The sequence below is a fragment of the Zea mays genome, chromosome 1, assembly GCF_902167145.1.
Source record: "Zea mays cultivar B73 chromosome 1, Zm-B73-REFERENCE-NAM-5.0, whole genome shotgun sequence".
In the NCBI taxonomy this organism is placed as follows: Eukaryota; Viridiplantae; Streptophyta; class Magnoliopsida; order Poales; family Poaceae; genus Zea; species Zea mays.
The window spans coordinates 263,849,409-263,869,545 of NC_050096.1; the positions used below are offsets into that span (position 1 = coordinate 263,849,409).

The 20,137-nt window shown below is 41.3% G+C and overlaps 1 protein-coding gene across 5 annotated transcripts; it reads left to right on the forward strand.

Annotated features, from left to right (window-relative positions):
• Nucleotides 1-9,604: 9,604 nt before the first annotated feature.
• LOC100382010 (CSC1-like protein RXW8) lies at nt 9,605-20,091 on the forward strand. Of its 5 annotated transcripts, XM_035959128.1 has the most exons (13): nt 9,666-9,854; nt 9,962-10,032; nt 11,083-11,439; nt 14,167-14,226; nt 14,347-14,493; nt 14,721-14,784; nt 14,879-15,088; nt 16,981-17,175; nt 17,263-17,561; nt 17,790-18,066; nt 18,193-18,468; nt 18,959-19,192; nt 19,562-20,068. In XM_035959128.1, the coding sequence occupies exons 5-13, from the start codon at nt 14,420-14,422 to the stop codon at nt 19,874-19,876; spliced, it is 1,944 nt and encodes a 647-aa protein (XP_035815021.1). In that variant the 5' UTR covers nt 9,666-9,854; nt 9,962-10,032; nt 11,083-11,439; nt 14,167-14,226; nt 14,347-14,419; the 3' UTR covers nt 19,877-20,068. The 5 variants fall into 5 exon arrangements, with proteins under 5 accessions (XP_020393429.1, XP_008643723.1, XP_035815021.1 ...); XM_020537840.3 differs by lacking the exon at nt 14,167-14,226 and having other exon boundaries at nt 9,605-9,854; nt 11,124-11,439; XM_008645501.4 differs by lacking the exon at nt 14,167-14,226 and having other exon boundaries at nt 9,645-9,854; nt 19,562-20,091.
• Nucleotides 20,092-20,137: the final 46 nt, after the last annotated feature.

Here is a 20,137-nt window from a genome sequence, read left to right on the forward strand (position 1 = left end):
AAATCACAAGTAAAGGTATGTTTCTAAGCCTTAGTACATTGGTTTTGTGTACTAATATCTTGTCTAAGTGTTTAGAAACAGAAAGAAGAAGAAGAAGAGAAGACTTGGCTGTGTACAGCCAAGGGGCTGCTTCGGTCTGGGGCACCGGACTGTCCGGTGGTGCACCGGACAGTGTCCGGTGCGCCAGGCTGCCTCGGCCGAAGAGGCCGCTCTCGGGTTTTTCTCCGGCGACTTCGGTTAAAATTCACCGGACTGTCCGGTGTGCACCGGACTGTCCGGTGAGCCAACGGTCGGCCGGGCCAACGGTCGGCCGCGCGATCGGCGCGCGACACGTGGCCGAGCCAACGGTCGGAAGGAAGCACCGGACTGTCCGGTGTGCACCGGACTGTCCGGTGCGCCAGATCTGCAACGGTCGGCAACGGTCGGCTTCGCTTTTTATGGAAACAAATCGGGCACCAGACAGTGTCCGGTGTGCACCGGACTGTCCGGTGCGCCACGAGACAGAAGGCAAAGATGGCCTTCCAGATTTGTTCCCAACGGCTCCTAGCTGCCTTGGGGCTATAAAAGGGACCCCTAGGCGCATGGAGGAGCACACCAAGCATTCCTACAACTCTTCTAAGCACCAAGACATCAATCTCACGCATTCGTTTCATTGTGATAGCATATAGAGCTCTTGTGGAGTTGTGAACTCTTTGTGTTGCGTTGCGAGCTCTTGTTGCGACTTGTGTGCGTGTTGTTGCTCTAATTTTCGAGTCTTGTGTGCGTTGCTCATTCCCACCTTACTCCGTATTTCTTTGTGAACTCAATTGTAAGGGCGAGAGACTCCAAGTTGTGGAGATTCCTCGCAAACGGGAAAAGATCAAAGGAAAGAAAAACACAGTGGTATTCAAGTTGATCATTGGATCACTTGAGAGAAGTTGAGTGCAACTCTTGTCCGTTGGGACGCCACAACGTGGAGTAGGCAAGTTTTGTACTTGGCCGAACCACGGGATAACCACCGTGTCAACTCTGTGATTGCTTTCTTGTGGTTATTGTGTTTTGACTCCTCTCTAGCTACTTGGCCATACCTGTGCTAACTCTTAACAAGTTTTTGTGGCTTAAGTTTTTGAAGTTTTACAGGATCACCTATTCACCCCCCCCTCTAGGTGCTCTCAGCCACAAGGAAGGCCATAAGTCTTTCCAATGCAAGGCGATGACCAGGGATAAACGAAGGCAAAAGCTCAAGCAAAAGCCATCAAGCAAAATCTCCAACACCTACATCAAAAAGGTGGATAAAAAGACTGCTACACCATATTTAATCAAGAAGAAAAAGAATTGAAATGTGATAGCAATCAAGGCCAACAAGCAAGCTAACAAAGGAAAGAGGGCCAAACACATCTGGGTGCCAAAGGAAATAGTTTCAACCATGAAAAGCACCAAGAATGTTTGGATTCCGAAAGAGAAGTAAGTAGTCCGAAGGACGGCGGGGAATTTGGAGACTTGGCAAGGTTGGGATGTATATCATGAGATACATCATAATGGATCAACTTTATTGCCAAGTGGGTTAATGAATATTTTGGACCCAAATTTCTCCACCCATGACTAAGGTAACTAGATTTATTGTATTCCTTATTTTCAGATATGCATATCTATTTTCTTGTATCTAGTTTTACCTTTCATGCCTAGTATTTCATTTGGTATTTACTTTAGACTAACAATGCATGCATACTAGGTAAATCACATGGTAGGATTCACTACTCCAAAAACATACACTTCCTACGGTTTTTTAACTTCGTACAGCTTTTATAACAAACCGTAGGAAATAAATAACTTTCTAGAGGCAACTGGTAGCTCTAGGAAATAAACATAACTTCCTAGGGTGTTTTATAAAAGTTGTAGGAAGTTAGCTTTCATATGCTGACCCGTGTGTGCGGTCAAGCGAGCCGCTAACTTCCTACGGCTGCCTCTAGAAAGTTAGCATGGGCAGCTAACTTCCTACGGCTGCCTCTAGGAAGTTAGATTTCAGCTTTTGACCAGTCAAACGAAAAGGTAACTTCCTACAGCCTGCTCTAGAAAGTTAATTAACTTCCTAGAGTACATGTACAACCTCTAAAAAGTTAAATAACTTCCTACAACTTTTCTGTAGGGAGTTATTTTTTTTATCTTAAACCCCAAATCAAACTTATCCTCTTCTCACTTTCCTTTCTCCCTCCCGTGTCTTCCACCTACCGTCGACCAGGACCGAACGCCGTCGCCGCAACACTTCATCGACGCAAGGAAGCATGACATTGGGCATTTTTACCAAACCATCTCTCTCTTGTCTTCCTCCCTTGCTTGTAGCCAAGCTACGGTAGCGTCTGAAGACAAAGGAAGCTACAACGCCCGAGGTCCTCGTTTCTGCGCCCACCGAGGCATCGCACATGCGGCCACCCGCACCCAGGCGCCGCAAGGGGGAGTGAGGAGTGGAGGTCGAACAATGGCGGGCAGCCTTCGCCGGTCCGTGGACCTGTAGGCGTGACGCGAGTGGTGTTGGCTGGTGCGTGATGGGATCTGGGAGCAGCAAGGCGAGTTTAAGAGACCGAATGGGAGCGGGAAGGGGAGGAGGGAGAGGAGCCTGCTGCCACTGCCGAGCTCCTCCTGCTTCCGTGGCTCCACGATGCCATGCGAAGGCGACGCTGCCGCAGCAGCGGTGGACTTCGAGGTGAGGGCCTTCCCACTCGGTTTCGTTTCCCTTGCGGTGCTTCAAATCTGTGTCACGGCACAAGCTAGAGCAGCTCATCAGGCTAGGAGAAATCTGATAGAATCTGAAGATGCTAGCTTCAGGAGCTCCTACAGAAGGATGGGGTCTCGTGAACCTTTTGAAGGCAATGTCTGGTTGTCTGCTATGTCCATGATTAAGAATGCTCTGGCTGGATTCAACACCTCCCTTGTCTGTTATGGCTAGGTACTACTACTGATCCGAGTAGTATGTTTCGTGTTCTCTGCTCCTAGGTTCCTGATGCTTTGTATGTGTGTCCGATGCTACTAGATTGGCACCGAGAAGATATACACCATGTTGGGCCCTCTCGGCGCCATGGTTGACAGTGGCTCTAACCATGCTGACTGTGGCGTCGTTCCTTGGGTTGTCCAGAAACGATTCTCTCGGATCCAACGAGTAAGGAGGTTCTTCACATGTCCTTCCTTTTTTGGTAAACTTTGAGTGATCTTGTTTGCTGACTTTGTATGATCCTTATACAAATGATTTATTCTAGGAAAAAACAGATGAGGATGGTCTGTTTTGGAACAAGGATATACCAAACAGATGATATCCTTTATATGGTATAAAACGCATAAGATTATATGTAGAGTGGATTATTCTATTTCAATCATTTAATTGCTATCCTTTCTGAAAAATATTTAAGCTTTTTGCAAGAGGGGGATACGTTCTCCCCTATTTATAATGACTGACTGTACTAATGTATTTGAGGAATTGTATGGTGAGATTCAAATTTGTACAAGGCATGTTGAAGAGTTTAATCTCTGAATTGTTGCTTCTCTATTACTTCGAAAGAAATTTTAGAGGATAATATGAGTTTTCTTTTCTCTTGTTAGGCAGGCTCATGTTTCTCAAGTAGTTGAATTCATTAGATACTATCATCATCAACTACACTATTGCACTATGCCCTCAAAATTGGTTTAAGTGATGTTCTCCTTTGTTTTCACACTATGAACCTGATTAAATAGATACTCATGCATCTCGCACCAGATTTCAGGACAAGATAAATTTTTTGAACGTCACGTTCTTCGTTGACAACTGCATCAGGATACACTTATATGTACTTGTGCGAGCTATACTGGACGAAAGGATATCTAGCATACATTTTTGTCGCCACCATCCAGAACCAGGACAAGCACCTCCATTTCCAGCCTAAGGTGGCAGCCGTTATGTCTGATTACTTACTATATATGATGAACATTATTCTCTACTAAGCTGTAAATTGAATCATTCAAGGCCTAATGCACTTCCTGCATGTTATTCTCATATCAAGCCATTCTCTTTAAAATTTCCATGTGATACTTTTGACCGTGCATTGGTGGTAGAAGTCCTGTTGATAGCAGGACGATCAGGACATCAGGATCACATTTAGTTAGTCAACCTAATGTAGTCCATCATCTATTTGTTGTGATGACACTGAACTTAATTTAAATTTCTGTCATTTGTATTTGGCCCATGGCACTCTCAGATACAAATTTTAATTATGCATATGATTGTTTTGTCACTAGACCAGTAGACATCCTTTGTATATTACATTGGAAGGGTAAAAATTTGCCTGAGTTCTGTTCATCATTTACTTGTTGTTAGTTATATTATGGTGTAACTCAGCAAATATCATTTGTACATGTATATTAGACCCCTCCAGCTACCTTGCCGACGCAGGAACGAGAAGACGAGTTAGACTTTGTCGAAGCCCTCTTCGCTAGTGGAGGTATCAACCATCACTCATCACTGTACCCCGATGGTGATCGGCGATCGTGAGCTTCCATGTTATATGTTGTGATACTTGAGACTTTATTATGACTATGTATGATATATTGTATTTTATTATGACTAGATGAGATGTGTCTTATGACTATGGATGAGACTTTTGTGATGTAATTGATGAGACTATGCATTTAAATATTGTTATGTGATTGCGTGTGAGATGTTTTATATGAAAATTTGTTGTGTTATACCTGTTGATATATTTGTTATGTTGTGGAATGTGGTGTATAATAAAAATAAACATCATTTGTAATGCTGGTCAAATTAACTTCATAGAGGCCAACTGGGCCGTAGGAAGTTAGCCAGCTAACTTCCTAGGGGCTACAGTAAGCCGTAGGAAGTTAGCCAGCTGACGGCGCTGACGGCGTGAACCTACTAACTTCCGAGAGGCACCGCTGGCTGTAGGAAGTTAGCTAACTTCCTAGAGGGCTCTAGGAAGTTAAGCTAACTTCCGACAAAAAAATTCCGAGAGCCAAACTTCCGACGGGATGGCTTTACTTCCGAGAGTTTGGCTAACTTCCTAGAGTTTAGGGCTAACTTCCTAGGGTTTAGGCTCTAGGAAGTTCACTATTTTGGTGTAGTGATTGCTCGTTCTTATTTCATAATCTTGAGCAAACCTACATGGTTTAAACTGTTTAGTTAAGCACGACACATAGCTTATTGAACATTCCTAAGTAAATGATACTAATGCTTTAAAAATCTTACATCCTACATTTGGTATCATTTAACTTATATGTGTCAAAGCTCGGATTATAGATAATTTGCCCCTCTTGATATCAAATCAAAGTGCATGTCTCCTACAAGCATTCAAAACTTGTATGCACACATCCAGGGGGAGGTTACTCTATAATCTAAGACTTTGAGACTAATACGTTTTTCAAGTATATTTCATGTAATAGTCTCATTGTAAAGAAAATGAAGTCCCCGAAGAAAGACAACAAGCTTCCACTGCAAATCTACCAGAACTCTTACGTCTCACAAGTCTACCACTTGTCTTCAAATGGTCTGCCATTGGTTTCAATTGGTAACTTTGAGACTACATTTAGTATTACTTACATGTCTTCTCCAGCATTTGGTTGGACTATATTTCATATCCTATACTTCCATGTTGTTATACATGCATAAGAGGTTAAATCATATTCTGTTACCTATGCATAAGGAAGTTAGTCTAATCAAATCATGTCTTGCACCTCAATTTTCACATGCTTTTTCCTAAGAAGATCTCTGTCAGGGGGAGTATTTCTTTGTCTCTAAAAAGGGGAGAATATTCTTTCTAAAGAGAACACTCATTTAGGGGGAGTAACAATTTGGTGCTTCAATTGGTATCCTACAATTGGTATCATTTGACAAATCCATTGTGAGGGCAAGTATTATTTGCTTCCTACATGCTTTTAATGTCTTCCTTTTCGGTGGTTGATGCCAAAGGGGAGAAGTTTAGGGACCAAAGCAATGAAAACTGTATCAAACATCAAACACCACCAATTTAAAATTTTATTTCTTCAAGTGGTTTTTAAGTGATTTTGGTTATTTGGTCTAAATAGGAAGTAAGTGAATTATGGAGTTATGGGGAGGCTTAAGTCCATAATATCACATTGTGGGGACAAACATGCATCCTAGCAAGGAGATTGCATATTTTCATTCAAATGTTTGTTATATTTGCTTGCTTTGGTTGTGTTGTCATCAATCACCAAAAAGGGGGAGATTGTAAGCAAAATGGACCCCGGACCATTTGGCTTAATGAGTTTTGGTGTTTGATGATTAATACAATCTGTGAACTAATGCGTTTGCTAGTGTTTGTGTTTGTAGTTCACAGGATGCTAAAGTAACTTGGACCAAGACATTGAGGAAAGCAACACCTCAACAGAAGACGTTATGATGATCAAGTGAAGTTCAAGAGAAGAAAGAAGTGTTGCCTGCGGACTGTCTGTGCGAGGAGCACCGGACTGTCCGGTGCCACACGCGTGGACTGTTCGGTGCACCAGGAACAGTAGCCCTAGCGGCTAGTTCCAGGTGGCACTGTGGAGAGAAGACCACCGGACTGTCCGGTGTGAAAAGCCTGCGCACCAACGGTCGTCTGCGGTGTCAGAGCAACGACTAGGCGCACCAGACAGTGAACAGTGCACTGTCCGGTGCACCACCGGACTGTCCGGTGTGTCGCAGAGAGCAACAGCTTTTCTCCAATGGCTAGATTTGTGTTGGGGGCTATAAATACACCCCCAACCGGCCATTTCAAGGTGTGGGAGCCCAAGAGACATACCAAGGCATATAGTAGACATTCCCAAGTGCTCTTACACCCAAGTGCTTAATAGAATCACTCGGTGATTAGCGTAGGTGTTTTGCGAAGTGCTTAGGTTAGTTAGACCGCTTTAGCGCTTGCTCTAGGTGAACCCTAGTTAGTTGAGTGAGTTTTGTAAAATCACACAACCCCTCGGCTCTTGCGCGGGCTGTTGTAATTGTACCGAGTGGGGAGAGAGTCTTGCGAGACCGTGACAACCGCGTTTGTGTCACGACCACCACCGTGTACCGGAAGGAACAAGGCCCACAGCGTTTTCGGCCGGAAGCTCAATAGTGGAGACGGTGGGAGCGTCCAAGAGGAGCCGGAAGCGGAGCACTACTTGCGCGTGGAGAAGGCCCGCGGCTCTCTACGGAGTTACTCGACCGAGGTGCTTGACCTTCGCTTGGGCTTTCCTTTGCGTAGGGGCATCAACGAGGATTAGTCAGGACCTTGCGTGGTTCCGGATACCTCGGTAAAAATATCGGTATCATCCACGAGAGTTTGTATCTCTATCTTGCTCTTTAAGCTTCCGCATTTATATCAAGCATTTAAGTTTCAATCTTGTCTTTATACTTATATAGTGTAGATTGAAACTTAGTCATTGCGATAGAGTTAGCAACACTTAGACAAAACCTAGTTTGCACATTCTAGTTTGATTATTTGCATAGGTTTTGCTCTAGGGAATTATTTGTGGCCTAGTTTAGTGAAAGTTTTAGAAGTCCTAATTCACCCCCTCTTAGGCGTCACCCGTTTCCTACACCCGGGGCCCACAAGAACGTGTGGCTTTACCTCAGGTAAAACACTTGATTTTACCCTTGCCTGATGGCTCCTTCCTAGGGAAGCCAACGCTGCCTGACCCCTCTCCCGACCTATAAAAGGATGGGATTGGCCCTTAGGTTAGGGGGTTGGTTCCTTTCAGACGAATGCACCCACAAGGGTAGACCCCATATGAGAGGGACCAACGAATAGGAGGAGGAGGACCTAGAGGTTGGAGCCACCCGCCAAGCCAAGACTTAGCTAAGACTCCACTTTCTAACCACCTCTACGACGAATAAGAGACTCGGGAACCTCTCCTCCCTCTCTGGTCCACTTGTAACCCTTACTATGAGCTTTGATCATCAATGGTGCCGGCAGCGCAAACACCGATGACTGAAAGTAGGTACGTTCTGCTCGAACCAATATAAATCTTACGCGCACCGAGCACACTTTCTGGAGCCCGAAACACGCACAATAAATTTACTTGTCAGAGCAAGGTTTGAAACACCGACACTACAAAAATGAGATATCTCCCTACGGACATACTCATCTTCTAGCTCTAGACTTCTCTATAACCAAGAACACCGTGCAATACAACACTACAAACATACATGATGTAAGGTATTACACGCTTGAGCAACCCGAATCTGTAAAAAAATCTTCTATGTTCCATCGTGCCCTGCATGAACCATCGAGCCACAATCGACTTTGCCATCCTCACAAAAACACTACATGGTACTTCCCGTGCGTACCATCGGTATCAAACTCCAACACAACACGTGCTGAGCCATGCCAAATAAAATAATGGCGCATACACCTTCTGTACTATACCGCGTGCAACCATGCATGCACACAGAGGAGTAACAATATGGACATATACACTGAGTGTGTGGACAGAAGCATCGATTTGGCTGTGGAGAAAAGTGGAAAAAGGGACGAGAACATCTGCAAGCCTATGTCGGTTTCCTTTGTTTAAGACTAGTTTGACAAGTCCATTTCCCTAAGGATTCTCATCTTTACAAGAAAAAATAAACTAATTTTCCTTAGTAAATGATTTTTTTTGGAAAAATAAGGTTCCTTAGTACTGGTCTTGATCCATTTGCTTGTCCATAAGCCAGCTAGTCTACTCTGTCATCTGCAGACAAACTTTAAATCTTTTGACATTTCTAGAACAAAATTTAAATTGTATAGTTTTTAAAAATATATATTAAAAAACCAAAACATCTTATAGTTTAAAATAGAGGAAATACATAAATAGTCATATAAAAAAGAAACAACTGCGTGAGTCAACAAAATCTTTTCCAAACTTATCGCTTTACCTTTTGACACTTATATAATTCCTTATTTTATTATAGAAAAAGATATTCCATCCATCCATCAAAATTATATATATGCCGTAACTTTGTTTTCCTAGTCCGGCCTTATAATTTGAAATTAATTTTAAAAGTATATACTATAATATTTTGTCATCAAATTAATCTTATTGAATCTCATAAGTATAATTTGATGGTGAATTTTTTATGTTATTTTATAAATGAATATGGTAAATTTGATTCAGGATAAAACTACTAAATTGATATGTACTTTCTCTGTCTCAATATATAAGACGTCTCATTATATAAGGCGCAACTATCTCTATTCGAAGACCAAGAAATATATTTAATTATCTCTATATTACTGTATCGATATACGCTAGAACATGTCTTATATTATGGGACAAATAAAAAATGGTTACGTCTTATGAACTGTTACAGAGAGATTCTTCAATTTAAGTCGGGCGTTCGATATACAATGCTACATGACTTGGATGGCATTAAGAAAATTTAGTTAGAAAAAAAGCGCGATTGACAATGCTACATGACTAGGAGGACATTAAGAAAAATTTTAATCATGGCTTGCAACTCCTACAAAGTACGTCTAAGCCCACAGCACAGGATCTCTTGGCAATTGGCATCCATCCGACCATCCCCGTGGCATTGGGCGGTTGGGTCCCGCCTCCCTCCCTCCACCTTTTCCCCGTGGGAGCATTTTGACTCACAGGCTCGCTCCGCTCTGCTCCGTTACGCCGTTCCAACCGTCACTTTCCTTTCTGTGACCCGCAGCCGCAGGCCCATCCTCCATGCCATCCTTTCCTTCCAATCGAAACTTCCAAATCCGATCCCACCCACCGATCGCCAACTACTCCTACTGCTATAACCATCCTCCCCAGCGCCCCGCCCGCCCTCCGTGCCCCTCTCCACTTCGATCGCCTTCCTCGACAGTTCATTGCCATCGGCAGCGCGTTGCCGCCGCTCGACTCGACTTGACTCCACTCTGCTCGAGGTGATCACCATGGTTGCTCTGTTCTGTATATGATTCTAGCCGCAGAGTTTTTTTTTTTTGCGGGAGTTTTTTCCCTGACTTTTTTGGGGTCATCGATGGATGTGTAGGGTTTTGCTGGAGTCGAGTTCGGTCGGCATTGTTGGATTGAGCTTTCGGCTTGGGGGAACTATTGTAAGGGGTAAGTCTGCTTCTCTCTTGGTGCCGTCGAGAACTTGAGATTACGATTGGTTTGGGGAATTCGAGACTTCGCGCAGAGCGAAAGTGTGAACACCATTGGCTTTATGCGTTCTCGGTTCGAGATTTTGCTAGTAATGCATATCTGTCGGCGTAAATTGCACGGGACGGTGACTGTAATCTCGATGTGTTGATTTTGAATATCACGTGCCTTAGGGGTTAAGTATTCTGGATAGACGATCGACTGTTCTAACTTCTAATTGTAGCATGCAACAACGCCAACAGATGGGACGGGAGACCCAAACATGATATGTGAAATCTGAGATAGTCTTGTGAAATCTGAAGTGCGCCTTTTAGGCGCTGCACCTTTCTTTTTAGGATTAATTTTGATGACATGGAGTGACATCTAGTTCATTTTGATGCCATGGAGTGACATGAAAATGAAATAGTTTCCATTTTTTCAAAAATTTCAGTGGCATGTTTCCAACTAACCCTTCTTTTTAACAGTAGACAAGAGAAAATTTCTTTCTGTCCTTTTTGGCACAAACTGACAAAGCCGTACTTTTCAATTCTTTGTCTTCTGGGAACGCTCTCAGATATTCCATTCTGTACTTCTCTATGATGCAGTCAACTTCTTGCAAATCTCAATGCAGAATTTATTTAGTTTAACATTTTTGCTCCAGTTCTATACAGAGGATGAATAATCTTGCCTTTGATCTTCAGATTCTTTATGTCTTCTGGGAACACTGTCAGATATTCCATTCTGTACTTTTCTACGATGCAGTCAACTTTTTGCAAATCTCACTGCAGAATTTATTTAAACACATTTGCTCTAGTTCTATACAGAGGACGAACCATCTTGCCTTTGGTCAATGTTACAACTCTTTTTCTACTGTGTTTTTAATAAATCAATATCAATGATTGCATTATTTCAGAACTAAAAAACACTGAACTTATAAAAGTAAAAGTAGTTGTATATATATGTGAAATTAACAGTTCATTCCTGTATGACTCCTATATAAGTGAAATGTCAACTATTACTCTGTTCCTGCAGGTACTGACATAATCATGAAGCTTTTCATATTTCGATGACAGGATTGTTGGATCTCATATACGTGTTTTAGAAAGAGATGAAAGTCGGCGGTCTCCTGACCTCTGCTGGAATCAACATCGGTCTCTGTGTACTTTTTCTGTCACTGTACTCCATTCTAAGGAAGCAGCCACAGAATGTTAAGGTCTATTTTGGAAGAAGGATTGCTGAGGAGCACAACCGGCTCCGTGATGCTTTTATCTTGGAGAGATTTGTCCCTTCCCCTAGCTGGATTGTGAAAAGTCTGCGGTGCACAGAGGAAGAAATCTTGGCTACTGCTGGGTTGGATGCTGTTGTTTTCAATAGAATTCTAGTATTCAGGTATTTGCATTTTTACTTTCACATGTGCTTCTTTAGTTTTTGGTTACTGTTAAAAGTTACTGCCAACATTATAAACTGTTTTTTTGTGTTACTTGAATTTATCAGTTTGTATTTTGGTCTACAAGGTTTCCTTGCTATGTCACTTTGATAATAACAAGCCCACTAATGTGGCTATCAAACTGCACTGCTTCTTGGTTTCTTGCTGCTTCAACATCAACATCAACATAGTCTTTTAGTCCCAAGCAAGTTGGGGTAGGCTAGAGTTGAGACCCAATAAAAAGTCACCAAAAAGAGAAAGAGAAAGGGGAGGGGGAAAAACTTTTGAGAGAACTAAAAGGGAGGCCTAATCATGGTTCGGGCACGTGAATAACTTCTTTCCAAGTACTTCCATCCAAACACAACTCTTTTGAGATATTCCATTCCTTCAAGTCCCTTTTGCTAGCCTCCTCCCATGTCAAGTTTGGTCATCCTCTACCTCTCTTCACAATATTGTCCCGTCTTATGATGCCTCTGCACCGGTGCCTCTGGGAGTCTCCGGTGGACATGACCAAACCATCTCAACCGGTGTTGAATAAGCTTCTCTTCAATTGGTACTACTCTTAGCCGATCGTGTATGTCATCGTTTCTCACTCGGTCCAATCTTGTGTGCCCATCAGAGCGGGTCTTAATCTTATAGACCCACTTGCACGTGATAGGAGTAGCAGCGGAAGGAAGTGGGACAAAATCCCAAGTGTCGACGCGCTGAAGAGCAGCAATCTCCTCAGCCATAGCTAATTAACACTCAGGATGGGAAAGCACATCATGGTAGGAAGTAGGCTCAGAGAAAATAGAAGCAGAAGCGACAAAATCAAGACGAGTCGCACGATAAAGTGTATTTCGATCGCGAAGGTCATATCGCGGAGGAGGTGCACCAAGCACAGGAGACGATCTAGATGATGCCGGAGGGGATGGTGGAGGACGTGGACGTCGAGTGTAGTGGAAAAGAATTGGAGGACGCGACGGAGGGGATGGTGGAGGTAGGGGAGGCAATGGTGGAGGTGGAGAAGGCGATAGTGGTGGAGGTGAGGGAGGTGAAGGTGGCGATGATGAAATATGAATAAGGGAGGGTAGCGAAGATAAGGTGGTAGGAAGAGGTGGAACCAAGCGAAGGAAATCAACAGACTTAGAGGAAGAGAAAGAAGAGGACAAATCAGTAGTAAAGAAAGGACATGACTCATCAAAGGTCACCAGTATAAGAATAATGAGGAAAGGTGCCTTGCTTAGCGAGAAACATATTAAGAGCACGAGACAAGTACTCACCTGCAGAATTGGCCTGAAAAACGCGAATGGTAGAATCAAATTGGGTGTGAACCATAGTAGCAAAATTCTAATAGCTAGTGAACACTTGAGGTCGCGAGTCCAAGAAATACACCCATGTGAAACGAGAAAAATCATCAATAAATATCACATAATAACGATGCTCCCCTTTCGAAACGAAGGGAGCAGGGCTCCATACATCCCAGTGAACAAGATCAAAAGGTCTAGAAGACATTGTATGACTACTAGAATAGGGAAACTGTAGCTGCTTTCCAAACTTACAGTCTATACAAGGTATGGAGGTATCACCAACAACCTTCCCAAGGACACCACTACGAACAAGTGTTGTTAGACGAGACCCACACAAGTGACCGAGACGATGGTGCCACTGAGCGAAACTGACTGAAGTGGTGGCGGCAAAAGTTGTGGCATCAGTGGTAGAGGAGGATTGGCAGCGAGTGGAAGCTGAAGGAAGAAGCAGCAGCCAGTCAAGCACCTAAAGGCGAGAGGAGTCTCACAGAGCCGACGACTAGTACCAACCAGGGTCTCTGGAGTCAAGAATCTAGAGCACAACGATATCTGACGACGAGGCACCTAGTACCATGCTAGAGTGGACGCACTAACCACTTCAACCCATCAACATAAACTTTTGGGTTGAATTGGTTAGTGCGTTCACTCTAACAGAGTATTTGGATATGCAGAAAGTCTTGGCTCTTTGAAGATGAGCCCCCAATGGCTGAAGGTTGCAGAAAGATTTTCAAGCAGGAGCTTTTGCTAGTACTCTATAGGGTTGGGAGTAAGTTTGACACTGTCGTTCCGCAATGGCTATCTCTTAATGGCTTGTGACCCTTTTCCATCCTCCTTCGCCTCCCTCTTCTGTACTCACTTTAACCTCTTGGTTCTTCAATAAAATCATAGAAGACCTTTCCCTCCTGTTTCTTTTTAAAAACAATCGTATTAGATGGTCTGGTACTTGAAAGAATTAAGCAATTCCTATGACATGCTAGATTAGATAAACTTGGCTATTATTCAAGTGTATTTGATGCAGTTTACTCTACTTTAGTCACTTCTGTGGCACAGGAACTCTTTCCATTATTCATGGTGAATGTGTGGGTTATTTATCTTATAATTGCATTTTTTAAACATTTATGTTGTGAAAGGGCCTCTAGCTGAGTTGGTTAGTTGATCTGAGTATCACCCTTCAGGTCCTGAGTTTGGCTCCCCGTGAGAGCAAATTTTAGACTATGGTTAAAAAATTTCCCTGTCTGTCCCACGTCAAAGCACAGGTCTAAGTTCCGATCTCGGTCGCGGTCGTTCTCACATTGGTTACAGTTCTACTGTGTATGGGTGAGGTAGGGGTTTGAAGGTTTTCTCGACATGCATGAGGTCTTCTTCTTAAATGTAATGCTCGGAGCTATCTTACCCCCGCAGGTCGAGTTTTTTAAACATTTATGTTCAAACTGAAAGGGAAAGCAATGTTTAGCCTTGGAGGTGAAGGACATAACAAAACCTCAGATAATGCTACTTTGACGTCCTACCTGATTGTGTTCCTGCAGTTTTTCAATTCTTTCTATTCACAATATACAAGCTAATGCATTTTTTTGTGAACAGCATACGCATCTTCTCCTTAGCTGCCATTCTTTGTGTATTTGGTGTCCTTCCGCTGAATTATTTTGGACAAGATATGCATCATGTCCGGATTCCTTCAGCATCATTAGAGACATTTACAATAGGAAATGTGGAAGAAAGATCAAGATGGTAAGTAGTAAAACTTATCTAACCTGGTTATAAGGTGGTTAACTTCAGTAGAACCTTACATATTTTATTTCTTGTCTATTACAGATTTTTTTAGCACTCGTTATTAGATATGTCTCAGCTATCTACATCTGCTGCCTTTACATTTTGTATTGTTCACTATATGTATATGTTTTTAAAAAAATATATAGATCCCCTTAGATTTTTTGACATGCTAGTTATAACCACAGGCTCTGGGTCCATTGCGTCGTACTGTACATCATCTCTGCTGTAGCTTGCATTCTTCTATACTTGGTAAGTTCAAGTAGTGTTTAGCCATTAAAATTTGTTAAGAGTGTTATGTTACCTTATGATAAGAAACTTATATTATGTGGTGTTGTTTCTTTAGGAGTACAAGCACATTGCCAGGCTGAGGTTATATCACATTTCTAGAGCAACAAGCAATCCTAGCCATTTTACTATCCTTGTCCGAGGAATTCCAAAATCAAGTACAGAGTCATTCAGCAGGACAGTTGAAAGTTTCTTTACCAAGTACCATGCATCAAGTTACCTATCTCATCAAGTCGTTTACAAAGTTGGGAAAGTTCAGAAGATAGTGGTAAGAAATACCTTATTAGTTATATTATAAAATTCATGTTAAAAAACAAGATTGTTTTTTAGGAAATGTAACACTGCTAGCTGCTCCTACTGAGAGTCCTGAAGTATTGTTGTTACTTATGGGTAGCATCTGCCAACTTGATATAACTTAACCAGTCAGTACTCAGTACATGACCATTGATTGCAAATTTGTAACATGGGTCTGCCTAGAGTTTTCCAAGTAAATCTGCTAGTGGAGGAAGGCCTCCTAGGAATAAAAAACATGGGGCTAAAAAGAGCCAAAAATTGATCTTTCGTGCTGCATAATCTCTCAATGTTACCACTTCCAGTACGTAGACAAAATAACATAATGCAAGCAAAACTTCTTAGATTCATGGAGATATAGATGTTAGGATGGTAGTTTTGTTTTAGGTTTCAAGCCCATTCTCCTTAAAACAACAAATATCCCCTTTTCCTTTATCTGAAATCAGACCAGCGCATATAATGATATTGACATATGAAACCTATGTTTACCTATCAGTGAGACATCAATTGCATATTCCTTTTTTTGGAATATAGGTGATGTTTGAATGCACTAGAGCTAATAGTAGTTGGCTAAAAAATTGCTAGTGGAATTAGCTAGCTAACTATTAACCAATTTTTTAAAAATAACTAACAGTTGAACTATTAGCTAGGGTGTTTGAATGTCTCTAGCTAATTTTAGTCACTAACTATTAGCTCTAGTGCATTCAAACACCCCCATAATATAGGTGAATTGACTACCTCCTTCTATCAGCTTAAGCTTTTAGATTGATATGGTTGGTACATGCAACTTAATATGGTATCAAATACAGAGATCATGAGTCGAATCTTGGCTAGCGCAATTAAATAAAATAATTGTTGCTCGCTTCTATTTCACGTCTAAGACCCAAAAGAGGCTCGATGTGAGGGATTATTGGAATATAATATAAGTGAATTGTCCACCTCCTCATATCAGCTTAAGCTTTTGGATTGAATTAGTTGGTGCATGCAACTTAATACTTTTCATCTAGAGCAAAACAGGGAGCTTTTCCAAACTACATAAAGCAGGATTACAATCAGCATTTGCTTCACCACTGGCAAACAAGAATTCCACAAGTAATTTCGGCAAGGAACATCTATGCATGTTCTATTAGCCTTTATAGCATATTCATGTAACACTCTTTAGCATCTTCTCATTTATCGTGCATGACCCTTATAGTGTTACTGAGCAATTTTTCCCATTCCTTAAATGGTGTTAATCTCTAAGGCCTGTTTGTTTCGTTGGAATTGAATTCCATTCTAATAATCATAATTTAGACATAAAATAATTAGGGTAATATATTTGTATATGCAATTTATTTTTTTATTATCCTAAATCATATGAGAGAGATAGTTATACACTACACTTATGTTATAGAGAAGCAAGTAGAAGAGTGTGCTATAAGTTTTACATTAGAAAAATACCATATAAATCTATAGAATCAATTTCATCTCTCACCCCATAAATTTGAGATATGATTATATATAAACTTTGGAAAGTTGTAGAATATCACATTCTAAAAATAGACTATTCTATTACTTAGATTCCAATTTCTCAAAATGAATGGAAACAAATGGACCCTAATTCAAAAATTGCTCCTATGGTCTACAATTGTAGCTGATATTGTCTTTTTTATGGGTAGTTATAATGCGTGAAACTGAAATTTAATATTCATGAGGCAGAGGCTGTAGCATAAATGAAATTCGCGACAACCGAAGTTTATGGTGTAGTGATGCTAGATACTTCAGTCGCTTATCTGAAGATGGAATTAGCTGAAATCTTCAGATAAACAGTGTCACTGCATCTTCCTTATGTTATTCCTGTTTGTAGTACTGATTTGTTATTATTTACAGAGTGGTGCAAAGAAGGTTTACAGGAAGTTCAGACATTTCAAGGGTGCGACAGTTGATCGGAGATGCAGACCCATTAGATTTCAATGCTGTTTTTGTGGAGCTTCTTCTAATTCATTCCAGTTGTTGCCTAGTGATTACGAGCAAGAGAGTGAAAAGTCTGATGTGAATGAATCAAGCTCGAGCTTACCTGATGAGGTCAAACCAGCAAAGTCATGATTTTTTACTATTCTTGATAAATTATTCCTAATTAGTAATTAGTTTATTATGTGGATCTGAACACAGGAATGTGGTGCTGCTTTTGTGTTTTTCAAAACTCGGTATGCAGCGCTAGTTGTAGCCAAAATTCTGCAGACATCGAACCCTATGAGATGGGTCACTACTTTGGCTCCTGAGCCTGATGACATATATTGGTCTAATCTTTGGTTACCCTACAAGCAACTCTGGATTCGGCACATAGTCACACTTATGTGTTCTATCGTTTTCATGGTTGTATTCCTTATACCAGTGACATTTATACAAGGTTTAACTCAGCTGGAGCAACTGCAGCAAAGGCTCCCTTTTCTGAGAGGAATATTGAAAAAGTAAGTTAAAACACTTACAACTTGCATCTTATTTTCTAAAAGAAAAAGATATCACCTCTTTTAATCTTGTTATAAATGTGGTTTTTTCACTTATATTAGCATACAGTTAAAATGGCTCGATATATCAGCTAGGATGATGATAGGCACTTCTAGGATTCCATGCTGGCATTGTACTTGTGTTTTATTCACCATTTCAGCAACATATACTGATTATTATTTCGCTTGCAGGAAATACATGACCCAGCTGATAACTGGATATCTCCCCAGTGTCATCTTGCAAATATTTTTATATACTGTTCCCCCGACCATGATGTTTTTTTCTACTTTGGAGGGGCCTATCTCTCACAGTGAAAGAAAGAAAAGTGCCTGCTGTAAAGTATTATACTTCACCATTTGGAATGTCTTCTTTGTCAATGTCTTATCGGGTTCAGCAATTAGCCAACTGAATGCTTTATCAAGCCCAAAGGACATTCCTATGCAGCTTGCTAAAGCAGTACCTGTGCAGGTAAATGACATGTTTGTTTATTATATGTGTATTATTAACTGTGTAATAGATGTACGATGTTTGCATTATATTGACTAATCTTAAGTACCTCAACGATGCTTTCTGAAAACTTTATTTCCATTTCAGGCTACATTCTTTACTACCTATGTTCTTACTTCAGGATGGGCTAGTCTATCATCAGAACTTATGCAACTCTTTGGTCTTACATGGAACTTTTTAAGAAGATATCTTCTGAGAATTAAGGAGGATAGTGATTTTCTTTACTCATTTCCCTATCACACTGAAATGCCAAAAGTTCTGCTGTTTGGACTGCTGGGTTTCACATGCTCTGTACTAGCACCTCTAATCTTGCCCTTTTTACTGCTGTACTTTTTTCTTGGCTACGTCGTCTACCGCAACCAGGTGAGAGTGTAGGGTTAAATCTCTGTTTTAAAGTCGATATATGCCCAATTTAAGTGTCGGTATTACTATAATAAAGAATATTGAGTGAAGCCTAGAAATTTGGCAATGACAGATTCTTCACGAGTTGCATGATCTCTATTATGCTTCTTATGATATTCTGAGTGTAACTTGTAGCTAAACATAAGAAAATAGTTTCCTATTAGATAATTTTTTTTCGTTATTTATTTTAATATGGAGTGAAGAAACTAAGGTTGTCCGTAGTAGATCGTGTAAAATAGTGGATTTACACTGAAGATTACACTGTTTACAGTGTGAAGTTTGAAATAGGGGATGAGATAGGATAGCTGTCGGAGATAGCCTAATTAAAACCTTTGGTTGTGTCATTAGCCATTACGGTTTAGTAAATTTATGTTTTAACAGAATAAAGTTTGCTAAGAACTGTCTTGTGTGGTGCTTTGAGCTAATGAGTTTGTGATTTCTTCCTTTTCAGTTCCTCAATGTTTACTGCACAAAATACGACACAGGCGGTCAATATTGGCCAATTGCGCACAATACTACAATATTCTCTCTAATCCTCACTCAGATCATCTGTCTTGGTGTGTTTGGCCTTAAAGAATCCCCTGTAGCTGCTGGCTTCACTGTCCCGCTTATCATCTTTACTCTTCTATTCAATCAGTATTGCAGAAAGCGTCATCTCCCATTGTTCAAGACTTTCCCTGCACAGGTTGGTGCGATCTCTTTAAATCTTTAATAGCTTCTAGTTTGCAAATGTAAACAGTTGAAGGATTCAGAAGAATAAATTTTAGGAGTGTTTGGTTCTCTTGGCTGCACTTCCTAGTCTTGCAAGGGTAAGAAATCCGTACTAGCGTTGGAGAGCCAGTTTGGTGGCACTTACAGGAGGGAACCACTGCCAAAATCAAGTCCTCTTGGTAATAATGGCTAGTTATAAGTTGGCAAAGGAACCAAGCATCATACCCTTATATCTTGTTGCTACCTTACATTTTTATTTATGCTCTCGACTGTGAGTTGGTTGAAATTACTTGTCTAGATATGAATCACTCTGACTCGAATATTGGCTGTTGGTCACGCACAGAATTTGATTGACATGGACAAGGAAGATCAGCAATCAGACACAACGGAGGACCTTCATGAACGACTTCATTCTGCCTACTTTCAGTTCCCTGATACCGACGAGGTACCTTTGGAAAGAGTTCGCGTTAGTGTCGGCAGAGACGAAGACGGGAGCGGCAGTTCAGGTGAATCAAGCCGCAAGGAAAGCGCCGAAGACGAACACAAGAGTGGCCTCTCCCACCCGACGCTGGATGGGCTCCCGGTTAGTCGGTTACGCAACGCGGTGAGATCACTTGGGTCCGTTTTGAGACCGCAGAGGAGACAGTTACCAGTATAGCACATTTCCTTTAACCGCCCATGTAAATTCAAGGTCGACAGACCACACACACAGATCATTGATAGCGCGTACAGGGAGAGGAAGGTACACAGACAGAAATGGAAGAGAGTATACCACCCGTTTGCAAGGGTAGAAAATTTTGATGTGTCAATTGATACTTGATGAATGGCTTTTCAGGTCATTCCTTTTCAATTGATCGATTCTTGAAATATTCAGGCTGGCCCCTCTGGTGATATGTACCCCTTCGCCTTTTAAAAGACT

Bases quoted from the DNA above. Each gene is read 5' to 3' on its own strand.
- LOC100382010 (XM_020537840.3), top strand. From the start codon at position 11,159: ATGAAAGTCGGCGGTCTCCTGACCTCTGCTGGAATCAACATCGGTCTC. The intron at 17,562-17,789 runs GTAAGTTAAAAC...TTTCGCTTGCAG, and splicing joins CTGAGAGGAATATTGAAAAA to GAAATACATGACCCAGCTGA. The intron at 19,193-19,561 runs GTTGGTGCGATC...GGTCACGCACAG, and splicing joins TCAAGACTTTCCCTGCACAG to AATTTGATTGACATGGACAA.